We start from the raw sequence: 22508 nt of genomic DNA on the forward strand, positions 1-22508 counted from the left end.
GCCAACAACACCAACACCGCCAACAACACCAACACCGCCATCAACACCAACACCGCCAACAACGCCAACACCGCCAACAACACCAACAACACCAACAACACCAACAACACCAACAACACCAACACCGCCATCAACACCAACACCGCCAACAACGCCAACACCGCCAACAACACCAACACCGCCAACAACACCAACAACACCAACAACGCCAACACCGCCAACAACACCAACAACACCAACACCGCCATCAACACCAACACCGCCATCAACACCAACACCGCCAACAACGCCAACAACACCAACAACGCCAAAAACACCAACAACGCCAACACCGCCAACAACGCCAACACCGCCAACAACGCCAACACCGCCAACAACACCAACACCGCCAACAACGCCAACAACACCAACAACACCAACACCGCCAACAACGCCAACAACACCAACAACACCAACACCGCCAACAACGCCAACAACACCAACAACACCAACACCGCCAACAACACCAACAACGCCAACACTGCCAACAACACCAACACCGCCAACAACGCCAACACCGCCAACAACACCAACAACGCCAACAACACCAACACCGCCAACACCACCAACAACACCAACACCGCCATCAACACCAACACCGCCAACAACACCAACACCGCCAACAACGCCAACACGCCAACAACACCAACAACACCAACACCGCCAACAACACCAACACCGCCAACACCACCAACAACACCAACACCGCCATCAACACCAACACCGCCAACAACGCCAACACCGCCAACAACACCAACAACACCAACAACGCCAAAAACACCAACAACGCCAACACTGCCAACAACGGCAACACCGCCAACAACACCAACACCGCCAACAACGCCAACACCGCCAACAACACCAACAACACCAACACCGCCAACAACACCAACACCTCCAACAACACCAACACCGCCAACAACACCAACAACACCAACACCGCCAACAACACCAACACCACCAACAACACCAACACCGCCAACAACAACACCAACACCGCCAACACACACACCGCCAACAACCCCAACACCAACAACACCAACACCGCCAACAACACCACCAACACCGCCAACAACACCAACACCGCCAACAACACCAACACCGCCAACAGCAACACCGCCGCCAACAACACCACCACCACCAACAACAACACCACCAACAACAACACCACCCACCAACAACACCGCCGCCGACAACAACACCGCAGCCAACAACACCAACAACAACACCAACAGCACCTCCATCCATCCCTTATTTAAGTATAAGAAAATAACTGCAGATGCTGGTACAAATCGAAGTCTGAAATCGAAATCAGTCTGAAGAAGGGTCTCGACCCGAAACGTCGCCCATCCCTTATTTAAGTATGCTCTACACTCCTCCAGAGTTACATTCGATCCCAGCTGCCTATACCTGACCCACACCTTTTTCCTGACCAGAGCCTAAATATTTCTTGTCATCCAGGTTTCCTTATTCCTAAAAATGACACAAAGTGTTGGGAGTAACATCGTGAGCCAGGCAGCGTATTTGGAGAACATGGATAAGTGATGTTTTAGTTCAGGAACCTTATTCATACTGATTGTGGTAAGGGAGTGGAGAAGGTTGGAAGAGAGGTGAGTGCAGGACAGGGTTAGACAAAGGCCAGAGATGAAAAATATATTTAAAATGTGAGATAAGGATAGGAGAGGTATGAATTGTGAAGCCAGAAGAAGGAATATAGGAACTTCCGGTGGTGCTATGCTCTGATAAAGCCACGCGTCAACTAGCTCCGAAGAAAATCCAATCTTAAAGGGGAAAGAACGGGACGGGTCCACTGAAATTTGCCGATAACTTTCAACGAAGGGTGAGTGAAGTCATCAGACCGTGACTCCTACCGTTTATATGTCGATAAGTCGCACTCCCCCATTAAAAACTGCTGCAAAACGAGCTGGCAAGGCCAGGCTGCCGGAAGAAGAATCAGGTCAGATGGAAGCATCAGCCTCAGCCTCAATTCCAGTGCCAACCCAAGAAGAAATTCCCAAACAGCCCCGAAAGCCACAGCCTAAAAAAATTGGATTGGAGGAATTTCGAACCATAGTTGGTGAGGAGCTTTCAAGTATGAAGGATGATTTTCAGGAAATTAAAGATGAATTAATATCGTTGAAAGGATTGAAGGGAGAAATATCAACTATCATCAGTGAGAAGTTATCATCAGTGAAGAAAGGAATATGTGATAGTATGAACGAACATATGGTGGAAGTAAACTGTAAACTACAAAAGCTGGATTCCGACTTTACCAGTAAGTTGGAGCATATTATTACTATGGTACATCAACATGACGAGGCTATACGCGAGTTGGAAGTTCGCGCAGTGGTAGAGTTGCTGCCTTACAGTGAACACAGCGCTGGAGACTTGGGTTCGATCCTGACTACGGGTGCTGTCTGAACGGAGTTTGTACGTTCTCCCCGTGACCTGCGTGGGTTTTCTCCGACATCTTCGGTTTCCTCCCACACTCCAAAGACGTACAGGTATGCAGGTTAATTGGCTTGGTAACTAAAAATGGTCCCTAGTGCGTACAGGATAGTGTTAACATGCGGGGATCGCTGGTCGGCGCGGACCCGGTGGCCAGTTCCGCGCCGTATCTCTAAACTAAACTAAACTAAACTAAACTGAAAAATGGTGTGTAACAAACCAGATTTGATTCGGGAGCCTAAGGTAAAGGAATCCTTAAGAGGTGTAAGAAAATAACCGCAGATGCTGGTACAAATCGAAGGTATTTATTTCACAAAATGCTGGAGTAACTCAGCAGGTTCGAGGCTCTTCTTGAGACTGAGAGTCAGTGGAAAGGGATACATGAGATATAGACGGTGATGTAGAGAGATATAGAACAAATGAATGAAAGATAGATAGGTAAAAAAACTATGATGATATAGGAAACGAATGAAAGATATGCAAAAAAATGATGATAAAGGAAACAGGCCATTGTGAGCTGGTTGCTTGGTGAGAACGAGAAGCTGCTGTAACTTGGGTGGGGGAGGGATGGAGGGAGAGGGAATGCAGGGGTTACTTGAAGTTAGAGAAATCAATATTCATACCACTGGGTTGTAAACTGCCCAAGCAAAATATGAGGCACTGTTCCTCCAATTTGCATTTACCCTCACTCTAACAATGGACGAGGCCTTGGACAGAAAGGTCAGTGCGGGAATGGGAAGGAAAATCAAGGTGTTTGGCAACCGGGAGATTAGGTAGGTCCAGGCTGAATGTACTCAGCGAAACGATCGCCCAGTCTGCGTTTGGTCTTGCCGATGTATAAGAGTCCACATCTTGAACAACGGACACAGTAGATGAGGTAGGAGGAGATGCAAGTGAACCTCTGCCTAACCTGAAATGACTGGCGGGGTTCCTGGACAGAGTCGAGGGAGGAGGTGTAGGGACAGGTGTTGCATCTCCTGCAGTTGCAGGGGAAGGTACCTGGGGAGGGGGAGGTTTGGGTAGGAAGGGACGAGTTAACCGGGGAGATGCGGAGGGACTGCATATCCTTTTGGCATATCTTTCATTCATTTGTTCTTTTCCTCTCAACATCACCGTCAATATCTCTAGTTTCCCTTTCTTGGTTCTTGGTTCTTGGTCCTCCAAAATATTCCAAATTGAATTTAAACTGGAGGTGGCGGAGTATGGACTTAAGCAAGAAGGGCTTCTTTCCCCCCCCCCCCCCCCCGACTCTCAGTGTGAAGAACGACCTTGACTCGAATCATCACCTATTCCTTCTCTCCAGAGATGCTGCCTGTCCCGCTGAGTTACTCCAGCACTTTGTTTAAACCTGCATCTTCGGCTTAAACCTGCATCTGCAGTTCCTTCCTACACATTAATTACATTAACTTAGTTTGACTGACATAGAGTTCTGATAATAATAGATGCAAAGCTTCTCTTTTGAAAGCTCACTGACCTGCCCCTATTTTGCTTGCAGTTTTTTGTCCAGTATAACATTGTGCTGCATAGAATTTCTTTATGAATGGGTTATAATGGTTGCTGGACTCTTTTCCAATGCCTCTTTGTTCCATTCACTAAGGTATGTGAAAAGTGCTGACCTTCATGCCTGTGTCCTCTAGAAACTTTCTCAGCCAGTTGTTATGACTTGCAGCCTCATCTAAATTATTCAGAGTGCATGCATGAGTTCAAATTTATTTTGTTCAATGTGGCGCAGCGGTAGAGTTGCTGCCTTACAGCGAATGCAGCGCCGGAGACTCAGATTCGATCCTGACTACGGGTGCTGTATTGTACGTTCCCCCCGTGACCTGCGTGGGTTTTCTACGAGATCTTCGGTTTCCTCCCACACTCCATAGACGTACAGGTTTGTAGGTTAATTGGCTGGGCAAATGTAAAAATTGTCGCTAGTGGGTGTAGGATAGTGTTAATGTGCGGGGATCGCTGGGCGGCGCGGACCCGGTGGGCCGAAGGGCCTGTTTCTGCACTATATCTCTAAATCTAAAAAATAAAAAAAAGTGGAAATCTTTACATCTTTCCATTTTCAGTTTTTGGGAGAGACAGGAGAAGCTGGGGATCATTCTCATTGGGAAGTGAATAAGTGGAATATTATTAATGAACCACTTTGATAAAGGAAGACACTGTTTCAGATACCAAGAGGGACAATAATTAAAATATCATTTAAAATAACCGACAACGACCTCAGTAAATTTATTAGTGTAAGAAAATAACTGCAGATGCTGGTACAAATCGAAGGTATTTATTTCACAAAATGCTGGAGTAACTCAGCAGGTCAGGAGATGCTGCCTGACCTGCTCAGAAATTTATTAAGTAATTCAATTTTGAGATGAAGAGGTCATTGAAACAAAACTAAAATTCGGAATAAAACAAAAACAGAAAGTGCTGGAGATAAACTCAAGGTATCACAAAATGCTGGAGTAACTCAGCGGGTCAGGCAGCATCTCTGGAGAGAAGGAATGGGTGACGTTTTGGGTCGAGACCCTTCCTCAGACAGACTCAAGCTTGATGACCTATCGGTTAAATTGGTTTCTCTCTCCACCGCTGCCACCTCACCTGCTAAGTTTCTCCAGTATTTGAAAAGCAAACAAAAACAAAAACACTGTTGGAAATCTGAAGGTAAAAGAGAAAATTTGTGTTTTTTGAACATATTCCAGCCATTCTCTCTCTCAGATGACAACAAAGGCAAATGTGAGCCCAGACAATCTCAATCTTCACAGACATCATATTTGTTCTTTCCACCTCCTGAAGAAGGGTCTCGACCCGAAACGTCACCCATTCCTTCTCTCCTGAGATGCTGCCTGACCTGCTGAGTTACTCCAGCATTTTGTGAATACATACCTTCGATTTGTACCAGCATCTGCAGTTATTTTCTTATACTATATTATTCCACCTCCTTCTCTCTGTAATTTCAAAACTGGTTACTGGCTTGTTTACTGACTTTCCCAATTCTGATGAATGACCTGAAATGTGTTCTTTTATGTCCAGAGATTTTCATGACATGCTGAGTCTATTTCAAATTTATGGCATTTTTTTTTTTAAACTTTGAAATTAGGGAAAGCTAGGACTTTAAAAAGTAAAGGATGAAGGGAAGGTGAGGGTTTTTTTTGAAAAGATTTCAATTGCAAAGGGGATAGAATGGGCAACAGGGATTAAACATGTAGACTTTTAAATAATTGAAATATATAATTTAAATTCTGCTGATGCCAAGAGCCGATTGTAGAGGTGCAGGATCTTCACAGAGAAATGACACTTTCCAGTCACATACGCATGAATATTGATAACAGTACAATTATTTTGCTTTAAATAGGGATGTGATTGTGGTAAATGCAGTTTGCCTTTTGAAAGCTTCCGACGCCTTCAATTTCAGCTGAAATATATATTGTGGGGGCGTGGCTGCACTCTGCAGCTGCGGCTCACCGGCAGTCTCTCTGTCTTTTTTTTGTTTTTGTCTTTGTTATCGTTTAAATGTTTCTTTTGATTTATTTTTAACTCTGTATATGTGGGGGGTGGTGGGGGAAACCTCTTTTTCTAATCTCCTCAACGGAGATGCGACCATTACCGTGTCGTATCTCCGTTCGCGCTACGGCCTAACACCGTGGAGTCGGCGGCCTCCAGCTGGGATCGACCTTGAAGACTCCGGTCTCAGGGCCTGGACTTACCATCTCGGAGGCTTCGGCCGTGGGCCCTGCAGACCGCAACATCTGGAGTTCGCAGGTCCCTGGCTGGCGACCGGCTTTCGGGAGCTCCAGCCGTAGCAGCTTCGACCGCCCCGGAGCGCGAGGTTTGATCGACCCGCTCGCAGGCCCTTCATCGCCCTGCGTGGCCTGGCCGCGGCACCTTCCATCGCCCGGTGGGGGCTCAGGACCTTCATCGGCCTGCTCGGCTCGGCCCTGGGACTTTCCATCGCCCGGTGGGGGCTTCAAAAGTCGGGAGCCTCGATCGCCTCGTGGCACCACGGGAGAAGACTTTTCTTTGCCTTCCATCACAGTGAGGGTGTGCCTGGAGCAATCACTGTGATGGCTGTTTGTGTTACATTGTAATTGTGTGTCTTGTGTTCTTTATTGTTTACTGCCGGACCCTGACGTGAGAGGACGCTGGCGCTATTTGTTCGCCGCTTCTCCGTCAGTTTGTCAGTTTGTTTGTTTTTATGTTTTGACTGTTTTGTAAAGCGTCTTTGAGCATTTGGAAAAGCGCTATAAAAAATAAATGTTTATTATTATTATTATTATATATGTCAAAAAATACTTTATTCCAGAAATAAATATTCACAAAACATTTTCCTTGCAAAACTCCATCCGACATTCCCGGAGGTTATACATTCAATACAGATATTCATAGCCAAATTTATACAAATTTACACAGAATCCCTTCCCTTATTTGGAGGGGCGTCTCTCTCCACCACACCCTGCCCCCCATGTCCAGCAGCGGAAGGACTCTAGACTGTGGTCCTCCCCTTCAGCTGAAAACTTTTTTAATTTTTTTAATTTAAAAAAAAAAAAAATTTATATCAAAAAATACTTTATTCAAATAATAAATATCATTCACAAAACATATTTTTAAACAAGCCCATCCGACATTTCCGGAGGTTACATTCGATACAGACATTCACTTAGACATTTCCTTACATTTAGACATTTACCCAGTATCCCTTATTTGGAGGGGCGTCTCTCTCCACCACACCCTGCCCCCCCATGTCCAGCAGCGGAAGGACCCTAGACTGTGGTCCTCCTCCACAGGGCCTTAGCGTTGGCTGCACCAAGCTTCAGTGCGTCCCTCAGCATGTACTCCTGCAGTCTGCAGCGGGCCAGTCGGCAACATTCCTTGACGGACAGCTCGCTCCGCTGGGAGGCCAACCAAGCTCGGGCAGACCAAAGAGCGTCTTTCACCGAGTTGATGACCTTCCAGCAGCACTCGATGTCAGTCTCCGAATGCGTCCCTGGGAACAGTCCGTAGATCACAGAGTCCTCTGTGACGGAGCTGCTCGGAATGAATCGTGACAGGGACCCCTGCAGACCTCTCCAGACTCTCTTGGCAAATCCACACTCTGTGAAGAGGTGGGCCACCGTCTCCTCTCCGTAGCAGCCGTCCCGGAGGCAGCGTGCGCTGGTAGTGAGGTTCCGGCGGTGCAGGAAGGATCTGACTGAGAGGGCTCCCCTCACCGCCAGCCAAGCCAGGTCTTGGTGCTTGTTGGTGAGTTCTGGCGATGAGGCATTTTGCCAGACAAGCTGGGCGGTCTGCTCTGGGAACCACGCCACAGGATCCATGGAGTCATTCCCCTGCAGTGCCTGCAGGACGTTCTGTGCTGACCACTGCCCGATGGACTTGTGGTCAAAGGTGTTGGTCCGGAAGAACCTTTCCACAAACGACAGATGGTTCGGCAATGTCCAGCTGACTGGCACATTGCGTGGCATCTGCGCCAGGCCCATCCTTCGTAACACCGGGGACAGGTAGAACCTCAGCAGGTAGTGGCATTTGGTGCCCACGTGCCTTGGCTCTATGCTCCGCCTGATGCAGCCACACACGAAAGTGGCCATCAGAATGAGGGCGACGTTGGGCACGCTTTTACCCCCGTTGTCTGCCGACTTGTGCATTGTGGCTCGTCGCACCCGGTCCATCGCCGACCCCCAGATGAAGCGGAAGACGGCCCGGGTGATCCTCGTGGCGTGGGAGGGAGGGGCGGGCCACACTTGCGCCAAGTACAGCAGCCCCAAGAGCACCTCACACCTGATGACCAGGTTTTTCCCCGTGATGGAGAGGGAGCGCTGCTTCCACAGCTCCAGCTTCTTCCCCACCTTGGCTATCCACTCCAGCCAATTCTTGTTACATGCCTCAGCCTTCCCAGATCCCCAGCACCTTCAGGAAGTCAGGCTTGATGGTGAAGGGGATGGAAGATCGGTCGGGCCAGTTGCCAAAGAGCATGGCCTCGCTCTTCCTGCGGTTTACCCTGGCCCCCGTGGCCAACTCAAACTGGTCGCAGACGCTGATCAGTCTGCGGACCGACCCTGGATCCGAGCAGAAGAGGGCGACATCGTCCATGTACAGGGAGGCCTTGACCTGAGTGCCCCCACTGCCTGGCAATGTCACTCCTCTTATGCTCGCATCCTTCCTGATGGATTCGGCAAAGGGTTTAATGCAACAGACGAACAAGACAGGGGAGAGAGGGATTAAAAGTACCATTAGCAAATTTGCAGATGATACTAAGCTGGGGGGTAGTGTGAATTGTGATGAAGATGCAATAAGGCTGCAGGGTGACTTGGACAGGTTGTGTGAGTGGGCGGATACATGGCAGATGCAGTTTAATGTAGATAAGTGTGAGGTTATTCACTTTGGAAGTAAGAATAGAAAGGCAGATTATTATCTGAATGGTGTCAAGTTAGGAGAAGGGGGAGTTCAACGAGATCTGGGTGTCCTAGTGCACCAGTCAATGAAAGGAAGCATGCAGGTACAGCAGGCAGTGAAGAAAGCCAATGGAATGTTGGCCTTCGTAACAAGAGGAGTTGAGTATAGGAGCAAAGAGGTCCTTCTACAGTTGTACCGGGCCCTGGTGAGACCGCACCTGGAGTACTGTGTGCAGTTTTGGTCTCCAAATTTGAGGAAGGATATTCTTGCTATTGAGGGCGTGCAGCGTAGGTTCACTAGGTTAATTCCCGGAATGGCAGGATTGTCATATGTTGAAAGGCTGGAGCGATTGGGCTTGTATACACTGGAATTTAGAAGGATGAGGGGGGATCTTATTGAAACATATATGATAATTAGGGGATTGGACACATTAGAGGCAGGAAACATGTTCCCAATGTTGGGGGAGTCCAGAACAAGGGGCCACAGTTTAAGAATAAGGGGTAGGCTATTTAGAACGGAGATGAGGAAGAACTTTTTCAGTCAGAGAGTGGTGAAGGTGTGGAATTCTCTGCCTCAGAAGGCAGTGGAGGCCAGTTCGTTGGATGCTTTCAAGAGAGAGCTGGATAGAGCTCTTAAGGATAGCGGAGTGAGGGGGTATGGGGAGAAGGCAGGAACGGGGTACTGATTGAGAATGATCAGCCATGATCGCATTGAATGGCGGTGCTGGCTCGAAGGGCTGAATGGCCTCCTCCTGCACCTATTGTCTATTGACTCCAGACCTGACGGGGAAGCTGTCTGATTCCCACCCATTAATTTGGACTGCACTACAGACATCGGTGTAGAGCAGTTGTATCCACTTCCTGATTCCCTCCCCAAAGCCCATTTTGGAGAGCACGTCCCTCATGTACGTGTGCGATATCCTGTCGAAGGCCTTCTCCTGGTCCAAGCTGACCAGGCAGGCATCCACCCGTCTGTCCTGCACGTAGGCAATGGTGTCTCTCAGCAGCACCAGGCTGTCTGAGATTTTCCTGCCAGGTACAGCAGGTTCGGTCCGGGTGGATCACCTGTCCCAGAGCAGACTTGACCCGGTTGGCGATGGTCTTAGACAGGATCTTGTAGTCTACATTTAACAATGTGATGGGTCTCCAATTCCTTATGTCATTCATCTCCCCCTTCTGCTTGTAGATCAGGGTGATGCTGCCCTTCCTCATAGAGTCTGACATGCTGCCGGCTAGAAGTATGTCGTTGTACACTTCCAGCAGGTCCGGGCCCACCCAGTCCCACAGAGCCAAGTACAACTCTGCCGGTAAGCCATCGCCTCCGGGAGTTTTACTCGAGTCAAAGGAACGGATGGAGCCAGTCAGCTCCTCCAGGGTTAGTCTGCTCACACAGTGAATCCAGAAATTGTTTTGTGCGAGTACTGCTATCCCCTGGGAAAGTACTAAACCCCAGCTGGGTTCCACCTTTGGGAGAATGGATGGAGGACTAACGTCTCACAGCCGAGACGAAGGTTTCCTGAAGGATGTACAACTCCATTTAGAGCTTATACCAGTTAGTTTATGGAGTCTGGTTTCTGTGATGGACTGGGCTGCATCCACAATTCTCTGGAATTTCTCGTGGTATTGGCCAGAGCTATCGGCAAATCAAACGGCGACACATCTGACATGCTGCTTTGTGTCGAAATCGTTACTAGTCGTGGGAGACATGCCAAACTTCCTTTGTCTTCTGAGAAAGTAGAGGTGGTGTTGTGCTCTCTTGGTCATTGCTTCGATGTGGTTGGTCCAAGATAGATTGTTGGTGATATTTATATCTAGAAACTTAAGCTCTCGATCATCTCCACTTTGCCACTATTTGATGGTGACTTTGGGCAAGTACACCTTGTCGTATTTAAATGATTTTGTTCTATCCAAACAAGGAGAGCACGGTCAAATGGCCCGGTTTCAATCCTAACCTTTGGTCTAGGAAGGAACTGCAGATTGTTTAGATTTTTTTATAGATACAGCGCGGAAACAGGCCCTTCGGCCCACCGGGTCTGCGCCGCCCAGCGATCCCCGCACATTAGCACTATCCTACACACACTAGGGACAATTTTCTTTTTACATTTGCCCAGCCAATTAACCTACATACCTGTGCCAAAGATGCTGGTTTACACCAAAGAGACACAAAATGCTGTAGTAAGTCAGCTGGTCAGGCAGCCTCTCTGGCGAAAAGGAACAGGTGGCGTTTTACGTCGAGACCCTTCTTCAGCCACTTCTTAAGTAGCGGGGGAAATTAGAGGCTCGAATGAATGAGAGCCAGCACTGATGGCCAAGGTGGACCTCACAATGGTCCATTGTTGGCTGTGGAAGAGGTGATAACGAAGGGATATATATTGATGTAAACAGTGGAACTAGCAGGACGACTCGGGTGGGAGAGGGGCGGAGATAGTGGTAATACAAGGTTTACTTGAAATTACTTTGGCACAGCGGTAGAGTTGCTGCCTTACAGCGCTTGCAGCACCAGAGACCCGGGTTCGATCCCGACTAAGGGTGCTGCCTGTACGGAGTTTGTACGTTCTCCACATGACCGCATGGGTTTTCACCGAGATCTTCGGTTTCCTCCTATACTCCAAAGATGTACAGATCTGTAGGTTAATTGGCTTGGGTCTGTCTTCTTGATATAAGTGCAAATTGTCCCCAGTGTGCGTGTAGGCTTGTGTTAATGTGCGGGGTGTGCGTATATATATATATATATATGATCTATATATGTGTATTTATGAGTATGTGTATATATACACGTACACTGAACTTATTTTCTCTCTCGTTTATATTGTTTAGAGTGTACTGTTTACTTTTTCTGTTGTACTGTTGCAAGTAGAATTTCATTGTTCAACCTGGGACATCTATATACTAAAACTCTCGTTTGTTATCTTGTTTGTGACTGAACTTCAGCCAAAACAGTACATGATAGCACGACAATTTTAGGCCCACCTTACTCACCGTTGTCACTTTAGTGATAATGCAAGTAGTTTTATTGAAATCGGTCTTATATTTTTAAAGTTATTCACATTTTAAAGTTTAAAAGGAGGGGAGGGGAGGAGGAGGGGGGGGGAGTGGGGGAGAAGGGAGGGTTGCGGAGAGAGGGGAGTGCCGGAGGACAGGTGCTGCACCAATGCAGGAGAGGTTTGGGCCCAACGGGCCCACTTGGTCTAGTCTATACTAAAACTCGTTTGTTTGTTTGTTCCTGAACTACAGCCAAAACTGTATACGATAGCGCAACAATTTTAGGCCCACCTTACTCACTGCCGTCCCTTTGGTGCTAGTGGAAGAAGTTTAATTGAAATCGGTGTTATATTTTTTAAGTTATTCACATTTTAAAGTTTAAATCTATCCCCTAGGGAGGGAGGGGGGAGGGAGGGAGGGGGTGGAGGAGGGAGGATAAGGGGGGTTGGGAGGTTTTAAATAGCCTCCCCTACCTCCCCTGGTTCTGGACTCCCCAACATTCAGAACATTAGCAGACTGCAAAAAATAGCAGACATCTTTGATCCCCAACCTTATTTCACAAGTGTCTCTTGATAAACTAATCCTAAACATTGTCAACCGCATGGACAAAATAACAGTTTAATTCTTAAGTCCCATCTCTTACAAATCACCAACACTTCAGTAAAGGTGAGAAAGATTTGAGTTGAGGTGTAGAGAAAGGCACATTGATCTGCAGTTGAGAACATTAAATTAAGAAGCTAATTTGATATCTTGGCATTGAACAGCTGCCTGCAGGATATGCTGCTTGTAATGGAGCTAAGCATCACCAAGTGTCTCACAGTAGCAAAATCAAAACATTTCACATCAAGTAAAATTTGACATCAGGGAAATACTGGAGTTAAATTTTGAAGGGCATCTTAAGAGACGGAGAGTGTTTGGGAGGGCATTTCAGAGTTTAAGCTCTTGGCAAGCGAAGTCATGACGACAGATCCTATTTGGTGATTAAAATGGATCTGATTCATGTACACAGCAGATTATTGGTGAGGCTGAGTATCAGGAAGTCGGTGGCATCTTATGAATCAAGACTATAAAAGTATCACTGAGAACAGATTTTATTTAGTCACGGTGGCGCAGCGGTAGAGTTGCTGTTCTACAGTGAATGCAGCGCCGGAGACCCGGGTTCGATCCAGACTATGGGTGCTGTCTGTACGGAGTTTAAACGTTCTCCCCGCGACCTGCGTGGATTTTTCCCCGAGATCTTCGGTTTCCTCCCACACCCCAAAGACGTACGGGTTTGTAGGTTAATTGGCTTGGTATAAATGTAAAAGTTGTCCTGAGTGGGTATAGGATAGTGTTAATGTGCGGGGATCGCTGGTCGGCGCGGACCCGGTGGGCTGAAAGGGCCTGTTTCCGCGCTGTATCTCTAAACTAATTCCACAAAGACACATGGTGGATATTCAAAGAAAGGGGTGATCATGTTGTTCTAAATGTAAATATATAGTTAGGCAGTTCTTGGCTTATGTAAGCACAGGCAAATGATCATAGGGCAGGTCTTACCAAACAACTTTATGTGCCCTGAAGCAGTGGAAATGCAGAAGGTTCAGGATATCATTACATGATTTGCAATAAGCTAATATAACACAAGGTACAGCAAGTAATTAGTAAAGCTGACAATGTTTTTTTCCAGCTGGGAGAGAATTGAATATAAAAAACAGATTTTAATTGCAATTAAATAATACTCTGGGAACCTATCAGCTACCTGATTACGGTCAAGTCTCCCAGTTGCTAACCATTTTAACTCCCCTTCCCATTCCCACACTGACCTTTCTGTCCTTGGCCTCCTCCAATGCCAGATGCAAACTGGAAGAACAGCCCTTCATATTCAAGCAATTAGTGCTTTGCTCAAGATTCCAACATCTGCAGTTTCGTGTGTCTCTGTAACATTATATCTGGAGTACAGTATTGTATTGGTCTATTTTTTTAAAGAAAGGGCGTCAACTATTTGAATGCAATTCAGAAAGCGTGCTCATATCCCACGTGGGCACGTTGTTTTACGAAGAACGGGTCGGCCATCTAGCTATTGATTAAAACACATGGAAATCAGTAAGGAGTTGTTTCCGCTTGTGGGAGAATGTTGTAGTAATAAATTATTCCCATTTAAAATGTGACTTTTTTTCTTCCTTGAAAATTACGAGTCTTTGGATCTTTCTTCCACAAAAGGTGGTGGGAGCAGAGGCTGAGAACATATGAAAGACAGAAACAGATGGTAGATAGATTCTTGATAGGCAGGAGGGTTGACGATTAAGCACCGCAGGTCGATAATAATGTACGGTTGAAATTACAGTTAGATCAGCTGTAATCTTATGGAATAGCAACAGAGGATCATGCACCTATTCCCGATTCATATGTTTGTAAAGACGCTGGGGATGGGCTGTTGCAAAGGATAAGTCAAGAGAAAGAGTAAACATGACAGGAGGGCTTTTTCTTATCTTCTTGCACACAGCATAACCAAATAGTTTATTAACATTTTAAACAAATATCTCAGCAGATAGTTAACACTCTCGACTAATTTCATTTGACAAAAAAATACCCAGAAGGTATTGCACTCATTTACTGAAATAGTCACGGTTGCAACTGAAAATGCGGTGGCATATCTATTGGTATTTCAAAGTCTTTCAACAAGAGGACACAGTCTTGATGGAGCTGCTGAACCATTTGTGCTTCGTCAATTTCTGATGCAGTCCTACAGTGTTCATGGTGTGCGAGACCAGGACTGTTAATTCCAAGATCGTGACTTCTGATTTCACTGGCACTGTGGCAGTTGGTTTCGGTTTGAGCATCATTGGAATTATCCATATCTGGCTGTTCCGGTCCAGTGTCCAGACCCAAGTCCCCAATGCACTCCATTACATCACCAACACTAGTCTCCCTCGGGGGTGAAGTCAAATTTCTAAAGATACGTTCCTCCTGCTGGGTAGCAACATCAAGGAGCTGAGTTACTTTGGCCACGAGGTTGGGATCATTCCTGTTGAGTTGGCACCACGACAGCAGTGCGCTGTAAAAATTAAAAAGGGACAGATTGATTCTCAGAAGTATTTTGTGGGCAAAAACCAAACATTCTACCAAAGTTATTTTGCATCTTGACATAAGATATGAATGAATGAATGAATGAATGAAGTTTAATGGCCAAGTATGTGCCTTGGTGCTCCGCTCACAAATGACAACATAAACATACAGTTAACAATTAAGAATAAAACATACACATCAAAACAATAAGGATAATACAAAACAATGTTGTTCATCCTTCGGGTTCGAAGATGACCATGACTTCACTTTCAATCTTATTATTTCGACCGCTGATTGGGATCCCCGCCAGCCGCGGTGTGTGTGTGCTGGCCGAGGTTGAAGTCATGACTTGCGCTTGACTTGGATTTAAGTGAGGGGGAGTTGCGCAGATCGTCGGCCTCACTCTCTCGTCCTGGCCTATCGGGTTCCAGCAACAAGACATAGTCGGGACGGCTGGGGACAGGTCAGGATGCAGTGGATGGTCAGAAGTGTCCTACGTATCTCACTCTGCCCTGTTTGCACTCCACGGCGCTTTGCTGGGATCGTCTTTCTGCCCGTTGAACCCTCTGCGCAATCCGCCGAACCCAGGCGTCACATGTCAGGTAGACAAGCCTTAAGCCGCTGGAACCAACGACTTGCCAATTGTACTTGTGGCATGCACACGGAAATCTGAGGAAAGACATTCTAGCCTTAGAGGGAGTACAGAGAAGGTTCATCAGATTGATCCCTGGGATGGCAGGACTTTCATATGAAGAAAGACTGGATAGACTCGACTTGTACTCGCTGAAATTTAGAAGACTGAGGGGGGATCTTATAGAAACATATAAAATTCTTAAGGGGTTGGAGAGGCTTGATGCGGGAAGATTGTTCCCGATGTTGGGGAAGTCCAGAACCAGAGGTCACAGCTTAAGGATAAGGGGGAAGTCTTTTAGGACCGAGCTGAGAAAACATTTCTTCACACAGAGAGTGGTGAGTCTGTGGAATTCTCTGCCACAGAAGGTAGTTGAGGCCAGTTCATTGGCTATATTTAAGAGGGAGTTAGATGTGGCCCTTGTGGCTAAAGGGATCAGGGGGTCTGGAGAGAAGGCAGGTACGGGATACTGAGCAGGCTCGAAGGGCCGAATGGTCTACTCCTGCACCTATTTTCTATGTTTCTATGTGACATCGTGGGGGTTAGCGGGGGTAGTCCTGCGGCTGATCCCACTGCTTGGGGGGACGGTCGAGACCAGGGCGGTTCTCTCCGGGCGGTGGTCCGCAGCCCCACGGGCGGGGAGGGGAGCGCTGCTCGCCGCTGCTCCTCAGGCCCCGGGTATGGGCCCCAGGCCGCCGGCTCCAGTCTCCCCGGGGCGCCGGCGAGGCTTCTGTCCCGGCCCGGGAGAAACAATAATATATATATCAAATACTATATATATTACAAGTGCTAATGTATAGAACTGTAAATAATTATTTGAAAAATAATATTTTTTGTCAGCACACATTACTAATGCCGCCATTTCTCGATGCACGAAAGATATTTTCCTGGAAAACATCACGAGGTGGTTGAATCTGTGGATAAGATGCATTCAAAAGAAAACCCCAAAAGGCACGGACTAACAAAGAATATGCTGACAGAATTCAATAAAACAGGATGAGAGGAAGCTCAATACACAGCACAGAAAGTTCAGAGACATGGCCTGTGTGCCTTTGGTAAAGATATGATGTGTCCCATGAGTAAATGGACCACAGCACCATAGAACAAAGTCATGCCAATCTATGAGGAGCGCTGTACATCTTTCTGCGCACTTACCTCAGAAATCCCTTCATCTGTCCAGGGACCAACATCTTCTTTACGCCCTCTTGATAACCTTTATTGAAACCATGCTGTAAAGTGGATTCTTTGCCAGCATTAATTCCATCCCGATAACCTTCCTAGAAATAAACAGTCGGAAGTCATGACTGAATTCACTGCTGAGTGTCTACATTTGGTAGCAATGCACGTTCTCTACCTAGCAATCAATAAAAGTATAAATAACATAATTTCAGCTCATTGGAGAGAAAAGAGATTATCATTTTATTATTGGACCTGTAACTTAAGAGAATGGATTTTCAAAATATCTAGAAAATTCAGATTCTGTCAAGTAACCCAAATTTAAATTCAGCATGGCCCATTACCAACAACTTGCATCCAAGTCACAGTTTTAATGCAGAGAAACATCCCAGAGTGTCTTGTAGGGATAAAGGGGCGGATCTACCGAGATTCAGAAAGAAAAGCCGAGGCAAGTTGCACAACTTTAAGACCCCAGTTCCTAGAAAGCTGAAGGTACAGCTGACAAAAGTGAAGATGAGAAAGTTCAACTGTAAAAGGTTAGAATTTGAAAATAATGACCTGGGAAGTTGTGAACGGGAGGAAATAACAAAGATATAATATGAACCTTTAGAATATAATTTAAAGGAAAAATATCAAAGTATTGGTAGACAAGAAGCCAATAACCATAGAAATGACAGATAGCAGGATTCAATTTAAATTAGTGCTACAGAATATGAGATTCAGGTGCATGGAGATCAGACAGAGAAACATTGAAAATATTATCTGAAGTAATAAAGGCATGAATGAATGTTTCAACAAATATACATGGACAGAAACCGACAATGATACGAAGATGGATGGAGGCAGTGCTGATAAGAGTGGATGCATGATATGAAATTTTAATGTCGGGGTCAAATAAGATGTCAAGATTCTGAATGTTCTGCCTCAAAAAGAGACCAGGGAATAAAATTTAGTCAGGGAACTGTGCTCGGGACACAAGGCCAATAAACTTGGCCTTCCTAATGTTTAGTTTAAAAAAAAATCTCGCATAGAACTAGATTTCAGCCACGAATTTTGTCTTGAGTCCACTCAGATTTATGAATAGAGACCAGTTCTGGACATGGCAACATGAAGACTGAACTCCTAATATTTTTTATATGCTGTCGCTGCAAGGCAACAGACAGATATTTAGTAAACAGGACCAAGAATGAGTGCTTTGAGGTCTACACATTAACATTGCGAAAGCAGAACGAAACAGCGAAACTTAGAAGAGAATGGAATTAGTTGAGAGTAAACCGTTCCATCTAAATGGAAGCGGATGAGATGGGAACCATCCCCAAAGCTGCAGACAGGATAAGAGGCTTGCAATATTGATAAGGATGTTTTAATCCATGGAAGGATCAGAGAGCTGATCAATGAAGTTCAAACATGGAGTTGAGGGAAAGATGGGCATGGGTTAAGGAGATGACAATACTTGAAAGGCAGTGCATGACAATATTGTACTGAAGTTTAAAAGACATGTGTCTCTTGTAGAAAATAGAGTGCCTATCCTATATCAAAAGGCATTTCACTTTTATAGGTGGGAGCAAGAGCACAGTGACAGAACGAGAAGAAATAAGGGAGGAACAGAAAGAGGGGCAGAAAATCAGGAGCAGGAAGACCCATATTCCATATTTTCCCCTAATACCACTGAAGGAAACCATTTGGCTCAGAGTCTGTGCCAGCTCAGAGAGCAATCCCATTTCTCACGGCCTATTTTTTCACACCTGCACATTAACTCACGTGCTTCTCTCACCAGGGGTAATTTACAGTGGCTAATTCACCCAACAACTAGCTCAGAATGATGAAGGGTCTCGACCCAAAACATAACCCATTCCGTCTCTCCTGAGATGCTGCATGACCTGCTGAGTTACTCCAGCATTTTTTTGTCTACCTTCAATTTGAACCAGCATCTGCAGTTATTTTCCTATACTACATGGAGACATAGTATACTATACTATATCCATACTATACTATAGTATGGATATAGTAATATCTATATTATATGGATACATTGCATACACTGGAATTTAGAAGGATGAGAGGGGATCTTATCGAAACATATAAGATTATTAAGGGGTTGGACACGTTTAGAGGCAGGAAACATGTTCCCAATGTTGGGGGAAGTTCAGAACCAGGGACCACAGTTTAAGAATAAGGGGTAGGCCATTTAGAACGGAGATGGGGAAGAACTTTTTTACTCAGAGAGTTGTAAATCTGTGGAATTCTCTACCTCAGAAGGCAGTGGAGGCCAATTCTCTGAATGCATTCAAGAGAGAGCTAGATAGAGCTCTTAAGGATAGCGGAGTCAGGGGTTATGGGGAGAAGGCAGGAACGGGGTACTGATTGAGAATGATCAGCCATGATCACATTGAATGGTGGTGCTGGCTCGAAGGGCCGAATGGCCTCCTCCTGCACCTATTGTCTATTGAGATCAGACATGCAGTTTACCACAACCACAGAAATAATAACTATCTTATGTACTGTATGTATTTTGCAAAAGGAATTTTGTTTATTTTAAGGAGTTTAGTTATAGTAATACAAATTTAAATATACATGTTACTATCTTTTTATTTTTAGGTGTAGAGACCAAAAGAAACACATTTGCCACATTTCACTGATTGAAGTTTAACAATCAAAAGTTAACTGATTTTGCCAGACTCCAACAACCAAATGAAATGCACCCTGAACATTTCAATGAAGCCACAGCACAAATGAACCAAAAATTGACACGATTCAAATTGGTGACAACCCCAGAATTAGAACAGGGGCAAAAGCAAGTATTTAACGTTTGCCAAAAATCCTACTTGTTAATGAGGATTAATTGGAAGCGACAAGTGAATAAGTGCTAAATCCGAAGATAGACACAAAATGCGAGAGTAACTCAGTGGGACGGGCAGCATCTCAGGAGAGAAGGAATGGGCGACGTTTTGGGTCGGGACCCTTCTTCAGACGGTTTGGGGGAAATGCCTCGCCCCCTCCATCATCCTTCTCCCCTCTTCTCCTCCACCCCCTCTCCCCCATCCTTCCCCCTCTCTCCATCCTTCCCCTCCCCCCCCACCCCCTCTCCTCCCCCTCCCCTCCTCCACCCCCTCTCCTCCTCCACCCCTATCCTTCTCCCCTTCTCTCCACCCCTCCCCTACCCCCTCTCAACCTCCATCCTCCCTCTCTCCATCCTTCCCCTCTCTCCATCCTTCCCCTCTCTCCATCCTTCCCCTCTCTCCATCCTTCCCCTCTCTCCATCCTTCCCCTCTCTCCATCCTTCCCCTCTCTCCTTCCTTCCCCTCTCTCCATCCTTCCCCTCTCTCCCCTCCCCGCTCCTCCACCCCTATCCTTCTCCACCCTCTCCCCATCCCCTCTCCCCATCCCCTCTCCCCATCCCTTCTCCCCATCCCCCCCTCCCCATCCCCCCTCTCCCCCTCTGCTCCCCTCTCCCTCTCCCCATCCCCTCTCCCCCTCTGCTCCCCTCTCCCCACCCCCTCTCCCCTCTCCCCATCCCCCCTCTCCCCATCCCCTCTCCCCTTCCCCTCTCCCCCTCTGCTCCCCTCTCCCCACCCCCTCTCCCCATCCCCTCTCCCCTCTCCCCATCCCCTCTCCCCTCTCCCCATCCCCCCTCCCCATCCCCCCTCTCCCCCTTTGCTTCCCTCTCCCCACCCCCTCCCCCCCTCCCCATCCCCCCTCTCCCCCTCTGCTCCCCTCTCCCCATCCCCTCTCCCCCCCTCTGCTCCCCTCTCCCCATCCCCCCTCTCCCCCTCTGCTTCCCTCTCCCCACCCCCTCTCCCCATCCCCTCTCCCCTCCCCATCCCCCCTCCCCATCCCCCCTCTCCCCCTCTGCTCCCCTCTCCCCACCCCCTCTCCCCTTCCCCTCTCCCCCTCTGCTCCCCTCTCCCCACCCCCTCTCCCCATCCCCCCTCTCCCCATCCCCCCTCCCCATCCCCTCTCCCCATCCCCTCTCCCTCTCTCCTCCACCTCTCCCCACCCCCTCTCCCCACCCCCTCTCCCCACCCCCTCTCCCCACCCCCTCTCCCCATCCCCCCTCCCCATCCCCTCTCCCCATCCCCTCTCCCTCTCTCCTCCACCTCTCCCCACCCCCTCTCCCCATCCCCCCTCTCCCCATCCCCCCTCCCCATCCCCCCTCTCCCCATCCCCCATCCCCCCTCTCCCCATCCCCTCTCCCCATCCCCTCTCCCTCTCTCCTCCACCTCTCTCCCCCTCTGCTCCCCTCTCCTCCCCTCTCCCCATCCCCTCTCCCCTCTTCACCCCTTTTCTCCACCTCCTCCATCCACACCCCTCTCCTCAACTCCTCCCCCTCCCCCTCCCCCTCCTCCTCCCCCCGCCCTCCCCCTACCTTCAGCCTCTGCCCCATGCAGGTATCCCACTCGTTCCTCGACAGCCGCAGCTCATCGGCCTCCTCGTCAAACACATCATCACTCTGGTTCGCCTTCAGCCGCCACATCGTCGCAGCGGCGGCGACGACACTGGGGGAGGGGAGGGGCGCGGCGCCACACGTCACGGCGCAGACCGTCAGAAACGCGCTCACGTCACGGCGCATGCCATCGGGAACGCGCGATACGTCACGGCGCAGACCCCCGGAGAATGGGCGACATGTCACGGCGCAGACCGTCGGGGAACACGCGGCGCATACGTCACGGCGCACACCGTCATGGAAGGCGCACAGGTCACGGCGCAGACCGCCGGGGACGCGCGATACGTCACGGCGCAGACCGTCAGAAGGCGCACACGTCACGGTATGTGGGGTGTTTACCTCTGAGCGCTTGTCCTGGGCGGTGACGAATGCTCTTCACAAGGTCACAAGTGAGAGGAGCAGAATTAGGCCATTCGGCCCATCAAGTCTACCTCTCCATTCAATCATGGCTGATCTATCTCTCCCTCCTAACCCCATTCTCCCGCCTTCTCCCCGTAACCCCTGACACCCGCACTAATCAAGAACCTATCTATCTCAGACCTTAAACATGTCCATCGACTTGGCCGTCAATGCAGGATTCAGATCGTAGCTGGCAGAAGTGCAAAGGGGGTAGATTGTAGATTTTAGAGATACAGCGCGGAAACAGGCCCTTCGGCCCACCAAGTCCGCGCCGCCCAGCGATCCCCGCACACTAACACTATCCTACACCCACTAGGGACAATTTTTACATTTACCCAGTCAATTAACCTACATACCTGTACGTCTTTGGAGTGTGGGAGGAAACCGAAGATCTCGGAGAAAACCCACGCAGGTCACGGGGAGAACGTACAAACTCCGTACAGACGGCGCCCGTAGTCAGGATCGAACCTGAGTCTCCGGCGCTGCATTCGCTGTAAGGCAGCAACTCTACCGCTGCGCCACTGTGCCGTGGGTAGCAAGGAACTGCAGGTGCTGGTTTACACCGAAGAAGGTCTGAAGAAGGGTCTCGATCCGAAACGTCACCATTCATTCTATCCACAGATGCTGCCTGTCTAGGAAAAAAATACAATACAATACAATACATCTTTATTGTCATTGTACAACGAGATTGGGAATGCGCCTCCCATACGATGCAATAAATTAATTAGCCAAACAGTATAAATTTATACAACCCAGTGAAACAAAATTAGAAACAAAACTGCAGATGCTGGTTTAAATCAAAGGCAGACACAAAATGCTGGAGTAACTCATCGGGTCAGGAGAGAGGGAATGGGTGACGTTTTGGGTCGAGACCCTTCTTTAGACTAGACTGCCAGTCTAGCTGAGTTACTGCAGCATTTTGTGTCTTATCTTCTCTCCTTAACCCCTGACACCTATACACCTATACTAATTA

The 22508-nt window shown here is 47.8% G+C and overlaps 1 protein-coding gene across 1 annotated transcript; it reads right to left on the reverse strand.

The window, feature by feature from the left end:
• Window positions 1-13500: 13500 nt before the first annotated feature.
• Window positions 13501-21212, reverse strand: otulina (OTU deubiquitinase with linear linkage specificity a). Its single transcript, XM_078398735.1, has 3 exons — window positions 21059-21212; window positions 16672-16793; window positions 13501-14874 (listed from the first exon to the last, which is right to left on the reverse strand). The coding sequence occupies exons 1-3, from the start codon at window positions 21164-21166 to the stop codon at window positions 14442-14444; spliced, it is 663 nt and encodes a 220-aa protein (XP_078254861.1). The 5' UTR covers window positions 21167-21212; the 3' UTR covers window positions 13501-14441.
• Window positions 21213-22508: the final 1296 nt, after the last annotated feature.

This window comes from Rhinoraja longicauda, chromosome 4, assembly GCF_053455715.1.
Source record: "Rhinoraja longicauda isolate Sanriku21f chromosome 4, sRhiLon1.1, whole genome shotgun sequence".
NCBI lineage: Eukaryota > Metazoa > Chordata > Chondrichthyes > Rajiformes > Arhynchobatidae > Rhinoraja > Rhinoraja longicauda.

Excerpts from the sequence above, each read along its gene's own strand:
- otulina (XM_078398735.1), bottom strand. The coding sequence starts at position 21,166 with ATGTGGCGGCTGAAGGCGAACCAGAGTGATGATGTGTTTGACGAGGAG. Across the intron at positions 16,794-21,058 it reads GCATGGGGCAGAGGCTGAAG|GAAGGTTATCGGGATGGAAT; the intron begins GTAGGGGGAGGG and ends GTTTATTTCTAG. Across the intron at positions 14,875-16,671 it reads CAGATGAAGGGATTTCTGAG|CGCACTGCTGTCGTGGTGCC; the intron begins GTAAGTGCGCAG and ends TAATTTTTACAG.